At 43.3% G+C, this 18,117-nt stretch overlaps 1 protein-coding gene across 1 annotated transcript in view; it reads right to left on the bottom strand.

Annotated features, from left to right (window-relative positions):
* Nucleotides 1-16,051: 16,051 nt before the first annotated feature.
* Nucleotides 16,052-18,117, bottom strand: part of LOC115084906 (serpin B4-like) — a 93,233-nt gene continuing 91,167 nt past the window's right edge. Inside the window, exon 8 of the mRNA XM_029590314.1 lies at nucleotides 16,052-16,888. Within this exon, the coding sequence (XP_029446174.1) occupies nucleotides 16,484-16,888 (405 nt within the window). The 3' untranslated portion in view covers nucleotides 16,052-16,483. The remainder of the gene's footprint in view (nucleotides 16,889-18,117) is intronic.

The raw sequence follows: 18,117 nt of genomic DNA on the forward strand, positions 1-18,117 counted from the left end.
ACACAGACTGTGGGCATCTGACTAACTATTTGTGGCATGGGGCTCCCCTCTAGGATTTCCCAATCTTTTGAGCTCTTTGCACAGATGAGGAGACAGTGGCAAGCTTCCTCCCAAGAGCTAGAGAGATGGACACAAGCAGCCCAGCAGAGAGACAATGTAAATAGTTTGGATGTACAGTTTCATTTGTGGAATGTTTGTGGGACAGTTATTGACCTTTTGGACATAATTAGTAAACTTTATTTGAACACCCAGTCTGATTCCAGCTTGTTTGTCCCTGAAAAGAATACATCACCAGAGAGTTAGATACACATCAGAAGCAACTCTCCATCACCTGGACCACAAAGGATTTCCCTTCCCCTCACATAAAGAGCTCACTTCCTGGGGAAGTATGGCGAGAGCAGCCTTGACTAACAAATACTTTTATGGCCCTAGGGGAAACAGCAAACACCCTGACAAAGGGTTACAAGAGATTGGCAGCCAATGGAGTTCCTGAATATGGGAGAGACGTGATTGTATTTTTTTTTTTCAAAGATGAGCTTGGCCACAGTATTTAATTTTGAGCAATTTGTAGCTTGTGTATCATACTGAGAGACTCTGATAAAGATAGTTGCAATAATCTAGGTGTCTTAAAATCAATGAATACATCAGTGCTTTAAGATCATGATCTTCTTAACATGGTTTAAGCTGCATGATCAACCACAAGCAATAATAAGACCTTTTAATTAGTGCACAGATGTGCGCCTCAAAATTAAGTCTCAAGTCAAATATGATTCTGAGAGTAGAAACAGTGTCTTTTACATGAATCATGATACTTACCATTTCTGGAGGAGGAGAACACATAGATCTGTTATGAAACTCCTGGCTGCGGCGTTCCCCATGAGCAGGCTGCACTCACCTCACCCCACGCTTCACCGACGTGGCAGGATGCCGTCGTCAGGTTTCCTGCGCAGCCGGAGCCACGGACTTGATTCCTTCCTGTGGCCTGGAGGCCGCCCCTTGTTTCTTGCTTCACCGTGGCCAGAGCCGCGGACTTTCTCTGCCATCTTCGCGGCACAGAGCCGCCGCCGACTTCCACCACCTTCGCAGCTGGAGGCCACAAAAGCCTTGGTCTTTCTTGATGGCTGGAGCCGCCCTCGAGGCTGCCTGAAGTGGCTGGTGCCGCTGCCGTCATCGGGGCCTGCGTCCAGGCTCAGCCCTGCTGCTTCTGATGCTGTACGTTGGTGCAGGCCGCTGTCCACGGTCCTGCACAGCTCTTCCTGCTCCTTCTAGATGCACGGCCGCGCCTCTCTTCAATATTTAAAGGGCCAGTCACAGGAAGTGTGCCTGGCCCCACCTAAGGATGGATTTCCTGCTTAGCCCTATAAAAGGGCTGTCTTCACAGTACGTCTTCGCCTTGCATCAGAGTTACTTAACTCTGGAGGCTCCTGCCTGCCAGAGCTCCGTCAGGTCTTTTATCTTCTCCATGGAGTTCCTTGTCTTGTGTGTTCCTCGTTATGCTATGTCTCCATGCCTGAGGTCCTCGTTCAGGTGTCCTGGTGTTCGTTTCCTGGTGTTTCGCCTCCTGGTGTCCTGCCCTCTTTGGTGTTCACGTCAGCGCTCTGGAGCCTTCTGGTCCTGTCGGTCTTGCTCCCTCGGATGATTTCTTTCCCAGGTTGGAGAGGCCTGCAGGTGGACTGGTGTCCTGTGCTCCTGAGCAGTCTCATCCTGCCAGCCATGTTGGTGCTTCGGATGACATCGCCTTCGTCGTCGGAGTCCCACCTCGACTGGATCCTTCCCTGCGCTTGTCCCGTTCTCAGCGTGGTCTGTGACCAGCCTCCTCAGGCTGTGTAGGGCGCGCAGTGGGACAGGGTGGTCCGCGACCAGTCCCATGGGTGGACTGAGTAGGGCGCCCTGAGAGACAGTGCCAATGTCCTCCTGCCTTGCGTCTTGTCTTGTTTGGATTTCAAGTTCCTCATCATGTCTGTGATGCTGTTGCATCAACCCAAGTCTTCGTCTATGATGCCTTTTCATCAACCCAAGTCTTCGTCTGTGATGCTGTCGCATCAACCCTAGTCTGCTATGTCTTCGTGTCAAGGCCCGTCTGCCCTCGACCTCAGACCAGGCCTGCTGCTCCATGCCAATCTAAGCGGCAGGTCCGAAATGGCTCGGAATGGTCGGAGGACCATTCTCATTCCAACATCATCCTGTTGTTGGCCTTGGAAGCTTGCAGGCCTGGCAGAAGGTAAGCCCGTCAGCCATGCTGGAACACGCCGTCAACCCTCGGATCAGTCCTGGATCCGTTTGGGGTTGGGCTGAGGCCCAAGGGCACACTAAAACACCCCGTTCTCAACAAGATCTGTATTTCTAGAGAACCACATGGACTCCGACTTAGAAGGATTTACTTTTAATTTAGAAGTATGAAGCCAGGTAGATACTCGTCAAGCATTCATTAAATTATGCTTTAGAAATATTTAGTTTTAAGTTAAAATGAGCCACTATATGTATATCATCAGCATAAAAGTATGAGCTAAAACCAAGACTTTATATCAATGTGGCTAATGAGGCAAGATAAAGATTAAAAAGAGAGAAAACAGATCCTTGTAGCACCCCATGAGTAAGAGAGCATGGCTTAGATAGTGAAACTGTTATGTAGCCTCTTAGACTGATGTTTTAAATTGGAGTTTTGTTAAGAAATAAGCGTTAATATTACTGTCTCCCTCTTTTTTTTTTTTTTTTTTTTAAATTAAGTAGTTGTTAATCATTCCCAATCGGTGATGTAAAAAATTCAGTATCTAGACTGACATATAACGCTTATGAAGCAGTGTGAGTTGCTCGTAAAACTAAGGTAATTATTTTGACTTGTTATATGTTTTTTAGGACAATTTTAGCCCCGTTTTTTCTCTCTGCTGTTGGTTCAACAAAGGCAGTACAATTATAACATTGAAGAACAATATTAGATCGCACAAAGATTATAGATTAAAAATGTTTTCCTTTTTCTTTTTTTCTTTTTTTTATGGTGTTTTAACACATGTAACTTGTATCAGATTGCATAAAGATTATAGATTAATTTTTGCATAAAATTCTTTTGAAAAATACTTTTTTTGGAATATATTTTCATGGCAGACATAGCTTATGTATTACAATTTTTTGTCTCGCTACAAAAATGACTGGTTTTTGTCTGGCTATATGATTTATTTATGCCTCACTTTCAATTGTTCTTCTGACTATATACAATTTATCTGTATATTTAGGTCCTTGTTTGCCATCCTTGTTGCTACATAAAAGAAAGTTTATGTAGTTTCATAATCATCAAATGAAACTTGAGGTAAAAAGAATTAATTTCTTTATAAATATATGTTTCTTAAGTGATATCTATGGTTTTGCAATTTTACTGTTTAGGTTTCTATGTAAAGAATTTTTTTAATTTTTCAAATTTTAATTTTTAGCCCCTGATGCAGCCTTACTTGTGAAACTTGGCCGGAGAAAGGGCTCTCTAATAGAATATATCAATAAAATCTTTCCACGGTATAAGGTTGCCCCTTTGTTGTTTTTTGCCTTAACTAAATATGAGCCTAAGTGCTCTTTACGATCTGAAGCAGATTGTCTGTTGGCCTTACTCCCAGTAAAAGAAGTACAATGGGTTGAAACATGCAATCGTGCATTCTCTTACATTGCCCCTAAACTAAGGAATGCTCTCCCATGATACTTGAGATTAATTAATGATATAAAGTTTGTTGTAAGCTGTTAAAGGTTTAGCTCTTCATTGAAGCATTTGTTTATAATTAATTAACTGTTATTATGAGTAAGATATGAGTTTTGTTTTTTGGCTTTTGTCAATGTCTATTGTAATGGTTTTTGTTATATACCCTATACTTTATTTATTTTTGTACACTGCTTAGAACAATGTATTTGCAATTTGTGGGTTATACATTTTATAAATAAATAATACATAAAAAATAGTCTCTCCCCCACCTCTCTCTCCTGCCCAGACCCCCCCCCCCATCAGTTTCTCTCTCTTCTCTCTCTCTCTCTCTGTCCCATCAACCTTTCTCCACCCAGTCCCTCCCCATGTGTCACTCTCATCAGCAGCCTTTCCCAACTTGTCTTTCTCTCTCTCTTCTATTTCCCCAATCCTCTCTCCACAAGTCTCTCTTTCCCCTGCTATCCATCCTCACCCCACCGGTTCCTCTCCCCCTTGTTCCCTCCTATTAATATCTCGTCACAAATTTCTCTCTTATGACTAGCATTTTCCCATCAGTGTCTCTCTATTTCTTTAATTTCCCCAAGCCTCTCTCCATAAGTCTCTTTCTACCTTCTATAGCCCAATCTCACCTCAACACACAGTCTCTCAGCATCCAAACCCTCTCCAAAGGTCTCTATTTTTGTCTTTATCTCCTCCCAGCTCCCATACCATCACTCTCTCTCTAGCTTCTTCCCAACAGTCTTTCTTTCTTCTCCTTCAGCCCCTCGGCACATCTTTCCTTTTCCCTCCTGCCCAACTGCACTAGTCTCTGAACACCAGGCCCTCCCCAACAGACTGTCTCTCCTTCCAGATCCCATCCCACCAATCTCTCTCTCCAGCCTCCCCCACCAATCTCTTTCTTTCCAGCCTCCCCTCTAATCTTTCTCTCATTCTTTCTAGCTACTCCCCACCAGTCTTATCTCTCTTCAGTTTCTCCTTACCCAAAAGGCCCTACTTGACTGTGCCTGCTTTGCTTACCATCAAGTTTCAGCTCTTGATACATCTGCCACTGGTGTTCAGTGCTTAGCTGCTCCTGGAAGACCTTACTGCCTTGCCCTCTGATGTCACCTAGGGGGCTGTAAAAGGACCACAGTGACACTGGAGGCATCACTAACCAGAGTGGCACACATCTCTCTTGTGTGCACAAAGAAGCACAACAAAGCAGCATGCCATATTTCAATTATGGCAAGTTCTCCACTTCTGCGTGTTCTATGATGACCCTGCCCTTGATACAGTTATTCAGGCCTGTGCAATCTCCCATATGGGCTACTGCAAGTCCCATTCATTTGGACCCCCTTGGATCTCTACTAGATGGCTCTAGCTCCCAGCTCTTGATTTAGTCAGTAGCGAGAGAGGCACTGCCCTGCCAGTTCCTTTGCAAGACTGGGTGGGAGTAGAGAAGAAGAGAGAGAGAGTTTTGTCGTTTTTTTTCTAAGTTTTGAAATCTTTTTCCTGTAGGTCCTATGTGTTGCTGGGAAGCTGTTTCCCCTGCCCAGGAGGGTCCTGCATACCTCATTGCCCTGATCAAGAGGCGGTTGCAGTGACCTGAAGGTGAATAAAGACGTTTTTGGTTTTTGCATATCTGAGCTTTCCCTGCAACCCTTCCTTACCCCAAGAGCTGGATAGCTTTAAAAACTGTTTTCCAGTGAGAAACCTTAAATCAAGGAAGGTCTATAACCATCTGTTTTTTGGGTTGTTTTTTTTAAGTGGAGTTCCAGTGAGAGAAGAGGAGTGAAGAACATCTGGAGAACTTAATTTTAATCTCCAAAAGACTGCTCACGATACTCAAATAATCCAATCTGTCTTCCACCCTGCTGTTAACTGGGCGGAAGATGCAAAACAGGGACACGGCCCTTTATTCCAGGGGGTCCCCCCCTCTCAGGTGCTGACTCAAAATATCAAAAATCCTCTCAATCTTCAAAACCTCTAAGTCTCCAAAAAAAACTTCTTCCCTTGGCTAGGCCTTGAGGACCTACTCAGTCTCCTCTCAAACACTCTGCATATTGAGATCCTGGGATGAATATATGCAAAACAACAACAAATATGTGTATATAGACAATCATATAGGGAGGCGATAACATTTAGGACCACTTTTCATCCCTTCTCAAAGCCATATGCCAATAATAATCATAGTCCATGTATTGTGCATAAAATGTATATAAAGTCCACCCAAAAAATAAAAATAGAACCAGCACTAAATATTTCCTTGTCAAATATAGTAAAGGACTTAGCTCAGTTATGTGAAGAATGTCACCAAAGCAGTTTGAAGACCTTTAAAAACGTATTTATCTTCACCCTACACAGCTATGTTTTGGCTCTTAATTGATTCCTAGATGAGAAAATAATTTTTTTTCTGTCTTGACCATTCGTTACCTGAGATACAGTACTAGCATATGGCACTTGAATTTGTAATTTTTCAAATGTATGCTTTGCTCACTCTGGACACCTACACAGAAACGTTTTTGACAGCACTAACTTTAATTGAAACAGAAATTGAAATGACCAAATCCATATGAAGAAGGTATCTCCCTCCTAGTTTAGATTTATTTCACTTTAGTTGGAGAGGGCATGGCAGAGGGCAGAGGAAGGAGCTGTGGGGGAGGGGGGATCTTAAAGAATCCAACCCGATCACTGTTTTAGGATTTCAGTATAGCTGGAACCAAGGGCAGAGATTCTACCTAGTGTTTTATAGTTTACAATAATGTAACGTAAACATGGTACTGGGCCACAAGTGTAAATCAGTTGACTCTTTCCAACTGTAATTGCTTCCATGTTCCGTGTATAACTGTGTGCACCTTCTATGGCTTGTGTGTTTTTTTTTCTGCTCAGGCTCTATATTGTGTACATTGCTTGTGCAAGAATAATTATAATTATAATAATAAAATCAGAGAGCCTGACAAGTCAGTATATGCATTTGGATCTGAGTAAAAATGAACAGGCCTGTAATGTTGTTGGACAGTTGTCTAAAATGAGGGGCAACCTGCCCGGAGGGTCACTTCTGATCCTAACAGAAGTGGAATGGTTGCATCAGCTTTCTAAGAAGTCATTGGGGAAATCTGCATGGAATGACTGTGGTTTAAAACCAAACCTCATGGAGATAGTAGGAGACCTGGGTGTTGGATTTATTGTTGGTGTTGTAAGAAGCCCTGAGGAAGATGACAAGGCCTGAAATGGGCTACCTGTGAAGGTGGTAGAAGCCTGTACTTAAAACATTCTACGCATGCTTGGGACTGGTATGGACAGCACTGGTAGGAAAGAGGTTAAACAGTTAGATAAAAAACTTGGAGGCTGGATGACTGGTATTGGGTTGGCGTTGGCGTTGGCTGTCTCTGGTCTCCGAATTAAGCGAGAGTGAGGAGGGGAGGGGGAAGGCAGTGGTAATAGTTGTGGGACTTCTGGGGAGACTGATGGCTGAGAATTTGTAGTCTCACTGGTACAGAGAGTTTTCTTCTGGGATCTCCCTTTTGCCACTGTCAATTCCCTATTGGGTGTTTCGTCCATCATCTTTTGGGGCAATAAAAGGAGGGGAATCTCATGCTGTGCTGCATCTCCATCTCTTCTAAACTTTGGAGAGGTGGCAGCTTTTTGGGACTTCTTTCCTCTATCTGTTCCCTTCCTTCTGGTTTTTCTGCCCTTTTCCTCTCTTTTGCTTGTGATAGTGCTGAGCACTGTTTTTGGGGGATGAATGGAATTGACTTTTGGAGTCATCTGGCAGTCAGTCCCTGAAGTTAGTTAGCCTATTCTTGATGAACCGGGATGATCTTTGCCTCTCCTGAGCTCTGACGGTCCCGCAGCCACACCCTCCAGTTTCGCGGGTCGCAGAGCCCCAGCACCTTTTCTGGGCTTGGGGGTAGGGGGAGGTGCTCTCGGCTCAGGGCACTGCCTCTTAGTGTGCCCTATGTTTTGGCAGTAGAAACACCTCCCCTCTCCAGCTGAATAGTATACCTTGTAGGGGTGGTGTAGTTAGCGAACCCAGAACCACCCCTTTAGCCCTGGCCATCCTCCCTGCAGCCGGATAATCATTTGGAGCCTGTAGGATTTTAGGTGATGCAGTTCTGCCTCCTGGTGCCCCAGGAGAATTTTGGTTATGTCAGAGACCACTTCCCCTAAGGCACTCAGATGCAGCTGCAATGTATTTATCTGGGAGGAAGGGTGGCACATTGGAGAGTGCCAACCTTGTTCCCAGCTCTTTCAGGAGCTGTAGCCGCTGGGTGTTGCCCCCGATTATAATGTCCTCCCTTAGTGCCTTTGATACTACAGTCATAAAAGCGAAGAAGATGACAGCTTCCCCACTCACTTTTGTGTCTGCAAGTAATCCCTTAGGGCCCACTATTTTGGCTGCAGTGCAGGTGTAGTCATGAATGTTGAATCCTGGCAGCATCTTACACGAAAGTGTGTGCTGCCGACCTACACCTCCTTAGTCTCTTGGGTCTTTTTTTTTTTGTTGTTGTCCTTTTCTTGTGGCTGGCTCTCTAACTCTTGCAGCTTGGATGACACCTTGCGACCTTCCTTTGTTTTCTCCCCCTTTCTCAGGGGAGCCTTAATCTCTCCCTGTGAAGAGCTCATTGCATTTTTATGGCTCGTGGTGAAGGAGAAAAACCTTACTGGAAGTCCATGTCTTATCCTGTATTTTTATGGAAGGAGGGTTAGGAGGTCTAGTGAAGATTCCGGGGGCTAGAATCATAGGTGGGGTGGGAGACTGATGGCTCAGAGAGATGGTGCTAGGTCTCAGCTGCAGCCCCTGCTCATTGGTAGGGGCTGTCTCCTCTTCCTCCTCCTCCACTATACCTCCATTTCTGAGAGTTAGAAACATCCAGAGTTGATTCTGGCTCCTGAATCACTTCCTCTTCTTCCTCCTCAACCAATCCTCTTTCTTGGAGGCCTGGGGTGCTGTGTGTTGCATCCATCTCTTGGGCATTTTCCTGCATCATTTCTTGTTCCCTGTTCCTCTCACTGGAGGGTGCCTCCTCTTTGAGAGGATCTTCTCTCAAGGAAGATGGCAGAGACTAGTCAGCGACAGATTCATCGGTTGTTTTTTCCAAGCGCCCCCCCTTTGATTTTCCAAGAGCTTCCACTTCGTCTGCCGAAGGGGCAACTTGCTCAGTGTCCTCAGGGAGGGGAAGGGTTCCAGATCTTTTTTCATGTTTCACCCTTTCCTCTGTTGCATCTCTCAAAGAGTGTCCCCTCAGCTGGATAGTTGTCAACAGATATCAATTTGATGCTTTCCTTTTAGATTTGGCTGCTGGAGGCTCGATATTCTTTTCTTGGAGGCCAAGTGAAGCAGCAATGGAACTTCCCTGAGGACTGAGAGTGGCTGATTGCTTTCCTTCTGGGTCTCTAGGTTTTACTCCCTCCTTTTCCAGAAGGGGGTGGCCCCACAAAGATATTATATGCACCTGGGGAACTGACTGTGTACTCTGGCTCTTCTTAGAGTCTATGATGACTTCTTTACTCCCCTTGCTTATAAATATCATTCTTCTTCCTTGTATTTCTGGTGGGAGGGGCTGTTTAGAAGCCTCTTCCCTCAGCCGCCCTCTCTCTCTCTCTCTCTCTTTCTTTCTCACTCATTGCCTGTTCTGCCACTTCCTCCTGGATTTTCTTGAAGGTTATCCTTCGGAGGAGGGGAGGTAGTTCTGAATTGCTCTCCTTTGGTGTTCCTGATGACTTTTCCTCAGAGTCTGATAATGGCTTTTCTGTCTCCTTTATGGAAAGGGGTGAGAGTTGGCCTGTCTCATTTCGTTGAGGTTTAAGCTCTTGAGGGAAGGAAAAGGCGGCGATAGAAATGCCTTCACCTTGGTTTAACATTAATGGTTCTGTCTGGGGAAGGTCAGGTATTAGGTTTGGGTCATAGTCTTCATGGAGAGGGGGGTCTTAAGCATTTTGCTTTTTGATCCTCTTGGTCTCCCTTTTGGCATTTTTCAAAAGAAACTTTTTTCCTGCTCCAGATATGGCAGAGAAAGGAAAAAACCAGAAAAAACCCCAGAATTATTATTTGGAAAGGGATGGGGGAAAAGAAGGTAAGAAAACACTCTTTTGGCTGTTGCCTCTGCTCTCCCTAGGTGTCTGCCCACACAACTGTCCCTGCTGGCCCAGCTGCAAGGCCAAAAGAAGGGGTGGGGGAGGGGGAGAAGAGAATCAAGCAAGTTTGCTTGTCTTGGGGCAAAAAGGAGAGACAAAAGCTGGTGCAGCAGTTGAAAAATACAGGTAAAAAGAATAGGAGAAGCATGGGAACATGAGCAGTTTTTTCCCCCATAAAGGCTACTGCTGCTGACCTGCTCCCTCCTGCAGCTCGTCAGCCAAGCTGCCTGTGTCTGAGCGTGAATATGTGAGAGAGAAGGATCCTGTGTGTGCATGCGGAACGTAGTGTGTGAACATGTGTATGTGGTAGGGATTGTGTGTGTGTGTGAGTGAGAATGTGTTTGAGAGAGTGGGAGCATGTGCATGTAAGAGGGAGTGAGCCTGTGTGTGTATGAGGGAGAGAGCATATTTATGCATGTGTATGAGAGAGGAGAAAGTTTATGCATCTCTCTCTCACTGATCCACAACAATCTGCGTGACTGGAAATAAAAAATTTCCAGGTATAGCGAGCGTGAATTATTTTATCCTTATTAGTTGTAATTTTTGGATGTTATTTGTGTCTGCCGTTTTGAAATATTTTATTGGTATTTGAGAAATTTAAAACAAAGTTATTTGTGAGCTTTTAATTAATGGATCTTCTGTTCACTAGCTGTTTTAAAATATTTTTACTAGTATATTTATACTATTATGATTAATGTATTTATTTTTCTAGATTTTATTGTTTAATGTCTGAGTATTCATGATGTCTTCTGTTTTTCCATTGCTACACTGCATAGAGAGTGACTTGTTGCAGTTTTCCAATTCAGTTTTTGCCTGCATGTTTATATTCATACTTTACAGTTTCTTTTTCCTGTATTTGGTGAGGGTCTGCCTACGTTCTGCATGTGTGATTGGGATGAGAGATTCTGCTAGCACGTAGAAATTTATAACAGTTTGGTTTGTTCTGTTTCCTAATATGAGGTGTATTGGTTTTTTAGGGCCTGGTGTAATATTTGCAGTGTTGCCTTTTCATAGGTAGCATTGTTACATTTGTAAAAACATAAGAACATGCCATACTGGGCCAGACCAAGGGTCCATCAAGCCCAGCATCCTGTTTCCAACAGTGGCCTCTCCAGGCTAAAAATACCTGGCAAGTACCCAAAAACTAAATATATATCTCATGCTTCTGATGCTAGTAATAGCAGTGGCTATTTTCTAAGTCACCTTGATTAATAGCAGGTAATAAACTTTTTCTCCAAGAACTTATCCAAACCTTTTTTAAACCTAGCTACACTAACTGCACTAACCACTTCCCCTGGAAACAAATTCCAGAGTTTAATTGTATGTTGAGTGAAAGAATTTTCTCCAATTAGTTTTAAATGTGGCGCTACAACATGGCCCTACAACTTCCTCTTGTTTGCTGCATGGCCCTGTGCTTCTCCTCTTCTTCATCGTATGGCCCTGTCCTCTTCCTCTTCTTCACCATGCCAGCAGCTCATTTGGTCTTGACATCAGGCTGCCACCCCCTCCAGGCCACCACCCTGTGCAAATGCATGGCTTGCACAGTGGGTTGTGCTGTCCCTGAGAGTTCTGACCAATGGGGTGAGAGAAAAAGGAGAGACGTGGCTTCTGCTGAAAGGAAAGGCAGAAACAACAGTGATCTGGCAGTGAAAGGAGTCTAGGATCTGGTTTTTGTGTGAATCCCATGCAAAAACTAAACCTCATGGAGATGTGCTACACCAAGAGGAGCACTGCTGAGCACCAGTGAAAGGGAAAGAAACTCTCAACAGGGTACAGGGTCAAGCTGAGAATAAACTCTTCCCTTGCTGTCCTTCCCTAGCTGCAGTTTCTTGGGGGGCGGGGGGGGGCTGTTGTTCCCCTGCTGAAAGAGCCAACAGAGATAAGTAAACAACCACATAACAATCTAAATCTTAACTCTAATAGTGAGAATCAGAGGGTTTTCCCTAAAATTGTATTCCTCTAGTGGATGCTATACAGAGTGCACTGTGCTAGGAGTTTTGCCCTACACTTGAAAATACTACAGGAGAGTCAGACTACAGGGGGATTTCAATCCAGAGAAACCCTCTGTGCTGTAAACACAGAGACCAACAGCGGCTGCCTGCTCAAACACATTGTTGGGTTCATGGAGGAGAGTGTGGATCCCTTGCCCGAGGAGGAGTTGGCACTACCTGCAAGAGCGGACCCCCGCAGGTCCCTACCATCAGGAGGCGAGGCTGAACTGGTGCAGGGGCCAGCTGGAGCTTCACCAATACCAATCCCGTTCCCCGCGGGTTGGGCCTTTGGGTGCATGGGGCTGGCTGGTCTTAAGTGGGCCCCTGTGAAGATGGTGGAATCACAGCCGGAAGAATCGATGATAGTCAGTGCAAGGTCGGAATCCAGAGAGTCGCTGATAGCCAGTCCAGGGTCAGAAGCCAGAGAATCACTGAGAGCCAGTCCAAGGTCAAAAGCCAGAAGATCCGTCCGTGGGAGCCAAGGGAAGGAAGCAGGAGCAGAAACAGAGCTTTGGAAGGCAGGACAAGGACTTCAGAAGGTGGGAACAGGACTCATAAGGCACCAAAGAAGCACAGAGGACTTCACCAAGGCGAAGTAGACTCTATGCCAAGTCAATGAACAGGAAGAGGAGGTTCCTATAAGTAGTTACCGGCTCCTGACATCATCCAGGAGGCTGAGCTGCATCAATCGGTGCTGGCCCTTTAAGAATGTTCAGGAGGCATGGCTGCACGCCTAGGGAGGGCCCTGCCCAACGTGGGTTGCAGGGAGCATAGGCCTGGTGCCATGAAGAGAGGGTTGGGAGTCGTCCCTTGTGCCGCGGAGTGTGGCACTAATTCAGCGGCAGGAGCTGCAAGAGAGGAGGAGGCCAGAGGCTTGCACCGGGGGGCATCTCCCTGCCACCGCGTGGATGCCGACAGTAGTCCCAGTGCCTGGAGGGGAGGTAAGAGGAGCTGGCTGTGGCCACCTGTGGCCAGGGTATCTAACACACATGCAGTTTGAGCTAAACCCATTTTCACAGGAGGGTCCATATCAACCTGCCTCAGCAGCCTTGTGTGGAGATTGGATTTATTCAGGAGCTCCAGGGCCCTGCCACACTTTTGTTTTTTTTCTTGTGTATGCACTACTGGGACTGGGGAAACCATTTTTATCTCTAGCAGCTTACACCAGGGTTTTGGGGGCTGCTTGCATGCTTTTGGCAGTTTCTGTGGTTACTGTGGCTATCAAAAGTGACATTCTGCATATTGTGAGGCAGTACGACCTGGCCAGGGGCAGAAACAGCCTGGATATAGAAAAGCAGAAGCGGGCAGTACCAAACCTATCCACCGGAGGGCGCTGAGGAAAGCAACAAAGACTACACTTCCCAGGTTCCCTGAACCGGCACCTGACCCCTGGCTGGAAGGTGAGCAGGAACAGGTGGAGGAAATAGGGACTGATCCCTATGACTCAGCAGAACCCATGGAAGCTGAGAAAGAGGGTGTGCCGACGTGGTGGAGCTGGCCACAAAAGCCCGGCTCCTCAGAGTCAGAGGAGGAGGAGATGGAGGTAAGCTGGGGAGAGGAAAGCTCCAGCTGTTCCTCTATGGAGGTGGAATAACCAGGAGGTTGGGGGATGGTAAATCCTGTGTTGGTAAATGATGTATGAGAAAGGTTGGAAGGGAATTGTGGTTTTAAAAGCTGTTTAACTCTGGGCTTGTTAAGGAGAACCTAAGCGGTTAGGCTTGGGGCTTGTAAGGACAACCAGGCATTATTACAGGACTGCAGCCAGTGAGGCTACAGGATCACATTAAACCCCTTTGTGATAAAGACCTTTTTCTGTGTACTGTTTGGGAGTGCCAGGACTAGGCCTGGTGCTCTGACTAGAGACTTGGAGGAGTCCATAGCAGTGGTGTGTAGGAGCTGTATGAGTGGACAGACAGTGGGATATGAGCGGAGAGGGAGTCCTGAGGCCCAGCAAAGCCCACACAGAGTGCTGAGCGGAGGGGTGTGATCGTGACAATATATATAATAGAAATACTTTTTTAGAAGGAGAATGTTCAAAGGTAGAGTTTTGAGTATCTATTAGGGAGTATGAATTGCGTTTATCCATTTCAACAGTTGTATGGTCACTAAGAGTTGGAGAAAGCAAAAAAGACATTGATTGAACATAAACATTTGATCTTTTTCAACATAATATGAGGTAATTATGTTATAAAAAGTGTAAAAATAAGGAGCATTATCATTGGAATATCTATTTTGACATATTGATTTGTTTAACAAATGAAATATTAACATGTGTTTTTATGAGTATATTGTGTGAATGAGTGGTTGAGTATGGGATTGTGATTGAGTGATTGTTTTTTTAAATGTAGGAGAAATGTAATTGGATGGTATCTATGGTTCAATAATATAAAGGGGATCTGTTTATTTAATGTAATGTGCAATGATCTCAATAATTTTTGTAACTTTGAATAAAAAATATTTTAATGAAAATGTTTGTATTGATAATTAGCAATAAGCAATATTTTTGAATATATCACGTGCTTGTATCCCACTCTGCATTGAGTGGTTTTTTTTTTTAATTGAATGTTTTAAAGAGACTAAAACATCTTTTATACCAGAATGATTTTAGAACTGTTTTACAGTCCCTGATTTTTGCCAGATTAGACTATTGTAACGTCCTTTTTCTGGGCCTACCTGCCTATGTCACAAGACCTCTCCAATTACTTCAAAACTCTGCCACCTAGACTTCTTTCGAATACAAAAAAAGCTGATCATATTACACCCGTCTTGAAAGATCTCCATTGATTACCCATCAACTACAGAAATCAATATAAAGTTCTATCATTAATCCACAAATCACTCTATAATGAAAAAATGGAATGGTTTATAGTATTACTACATTTTCACACCCCTTCCCGACCAACTAGATCAACTAATACTGGACTATTTATTTATTTACTTATTTAAACTCTTTTCTATACCGTCGCTAAGTTATATACCATCGCAACGGTTTACATGTAGGCACATAATTAATGTAGGTAAAAGCGTACTATAATACATTCTAACAGGTGCCACCAAAGGTTCAGTTACAATATATCATTAATCAATTGTTTAGAGAAGTAGGTTCTGACTGAGTGTACCAATTCTGTCAGTAAAATCTACTCATTTAATTTCAGTCCGAGACAGAGCACTTTCAATAGCTGGGCCCCGATTATGGAACTCCCTACCACAAGACCTGAGGATGGAACCTAATATCAAAGCTTTTCAAAAAAAAGGAATAAAAACCTGGCTGTTTTATCAAGCATTTTAATAATTTTAATTTTCTTATTTCTTTTATTCTATGTTTTTAATTCCCTATTTTACTGTTTAAAATTAGTTACTTTTACAGGTTTATAATTTTAGAATTTTGATATCATGTATTTGTAACTTTCTTGCTTGTATAATTTTGAATTGCAAATGTTTTAATTGGCATTTGTTTTTATTGTAAACCAATCTGATATGTACACATGAAGACCGGTATAGAAAAAAAACAATAAATAAATATATATTTAACTGCTATTTTGATTGCCATTGCATGTATGTCTCTTTGCCTTTGACAAAGTAATGTTTTATTGAAAGTTTCAGCATGTCATGGTGTATCCTGGATCACCTGCTCAGGAACAGGGGTACTAACTGCATTGAATCTGGGATGCCTTGGTCATTTCCCCCAATATCTAAAGAACTCGGAACCCCCATATGGCTCTATTACATGGGGACTGGAGGGGGGGTCTTCTGCTGCAGCACACCTCCAGCTATTGGTGACAGGTTTCTCCCCATGTCACCTGGTGTGGGTGCTACACATGCATACATTTTGATTCAAAAAGAGTGTGTGTGTGCAATTTCTCTCAGCAAAACTATGCACAACAAATAGCAGATATAATTTTCAAAATAGACATAAACATAACTCTGCTTTAAAAAATTGCTGTAATGTATGTGCATATTTGCTGGCTAACTTATGTATGAAATTAACCCCTTTATGGGCAGATGAAATAGTATCTGATACCCATATAAAATAAGACCTCTCTACAGCAATCCTTCTGTTCTCCAAATTGGCCAGACACAGCTAATGTGTTTGTTTCAAAGTAAATGTGTTCTAGCAGAATTTGACTGCACAGAAATTACTTCAAAGGCGAACTCCTTCATTTTTGCATGAATGAGACTTAAACTAAAACAGGTTAATTGAAAAGAAGACCAACGCACCAACTGAAAAGTGCTATAAATACCAAACATCTCAGATTAGACGGTTGATTTAAAACGTATTTATTGTATTGCTTAAAGTATGCATGACTACGAATGATACATAGCATGTAACATCTAATAAAATGCGAGGCTGAGGCTTGCAGTTTTACTCTGATGTTTGAACAGATGCTTGGATTTATGTATTTACCCATTGCAATGAAAACTTGAGGGACTCAGCTTGCACCTTCAGCAAAAGAAGGGCCCCAGTACCTGTGGCTGCCTCCTGTGGAAATGTGGGGGAGAAAGAGACTGGTGCTGGGTAACCTTTGCTCTCCCATCACCTTATAAAGATTCAGAGCAGGGCGCCACAGCACAGTGAGTAATGTGAGTTGAGGCAGGAGGGATAAAGAAGCCAGGGTAACCTAAATGAATCATTGGTGGACTGATGCCGATACAGTAAATATGAATGTGTCCCCCCTGCTCTCTTAAACAGAATCTATTTCTCTGGGGAGCAGAATTTACCATAGAAGAGGATGATATTACTTGGTTTCTGTATGATGAAGAAAAGGAAAGGACGGTCTGCTTTGAACTGAACGCGTACAGGTAGACTAGTTGGAACTATAGTAACCCCAGTGGCAGCGGCTGCCTCTGTGCCCTCTTCATTAACCTCCACAAAGGCTTTATGGACCATCTGAGAAAGCTCCAAGCCTCTTTTTGTAGATATACCAGACAGATCTGCAGCATTTGTAAAAACATCTTTCATTCCCATTTCCTGTAAAACTGAGCCAAGATTATATGTCTCCTCAAGCTTGAAGCGAGGTATATGCACATCAACTTCAGCTTCCCTCAGAGCTGAGCGGGTCAAATCCGATAATTTTTGATAGGTTAGTCCATTTTCAATCTATAAATACAAAGGAAGAAAACAATTTAATATTGATTATTAGAGTGGTTCAGATCTTGACATCCTTATTTATAAACATCTGTACTGACATAGTATTCTGAGCCTTTCCGCAATAATGGAAGCTTCAACAACTTTTTTATAAATATGAATTTTTTAATGCACACATTTTTCAAAAATATGCAGACACCTCTGTATTTCTCTCTCCTCTCTCTCTTCATTAAAAATTCAGTCAAGGAGGCTGATGTACTAAGCTGCAAAAACCTTCTCAATAGTGATATTATGGGTAAAAATGTCAAATAGCGCACATAATTGCATTTGCAAATTTTTAAGCATACTAGCTGCCATTTTTTGCAAGTAATTTTGTGATTGGGAAGGCATTCATAATAATTATGTAAAATTGCTAATGAGCTGAAAAACTCAGGCAAATCAGAGGTGTAGTTAAGTAATTTTGTGATAAAATTTGCAATTTTGCATGGACTTTATTGAAAAAAATTGCTGCAAAACCATTTGCAAAATTTTTCAACGAGCCTGTGGCATGAGAAAAACGTCTCATGGTATCGGATCACTTCAACAAAGAGTTTTGCTACTTAGCACAGCAACCCTATAGTTCTTAGTCTCCAATCCCTTATCATTAGAACATAAGAACATGCCAAGCTGGGCCAGACCAAAGACCATCGAGCCCAGCATCCTGTCTCCGATAGGGCCCAATCCGGGATGCAAGTACCTGGCAGAACCCATAAGTAGATCCATTTTCATCAGGGATAATGATGACTTTCTTCGGTTTACTTGGCTAATAATGTTTTGTGGACTTTTCTTCCAGCAACATGCCCTAACCTCTTTTAAACCCACTGCTAGTCACCTTGATCATGCCCTCCGGCATTAGACTCCTCAATCTCATTGTGCGCTGAATGAAAAAGTGCTTGCTACAATATGTTTTAAATCTGCTGGTTTTCAGTTTTATGTATGTTTTAGTATTGTATAGTATTTTAGTATTATTTGAAAGTGTAAATAGCCATTCTTTATTCATTCATTCCACCCAACTCACAATTTTATAAACTTCTATCATGTTCCCTCTCAGCCATCTGGTTTCCAAGATGAAGAGACCTAACTTGCGTAGCCTCTCATTATAGGTGAGCCATTTCATCCCTTTTATCATTTTATGTCAAAACGGTTTTTATTGAGATATTCAACCAGAAAACAGATGGTCATGAAGATAACAAGAAGAACAA

This window comes from Rhinatrema bivittatum, chromosome 2 (genome assembly GCF_901001135.1).
Source record: "Rhinatrema bivittatum chromosome 2, aRhiBiv1.1, whole genome shotgun sequence".
NCBI lineage: Eukaryota > Metazoa > Chordata > Amphibia > Gymnophiona > Rhinatrematidae > Rhinatrema > Rhinatrema bivittatum.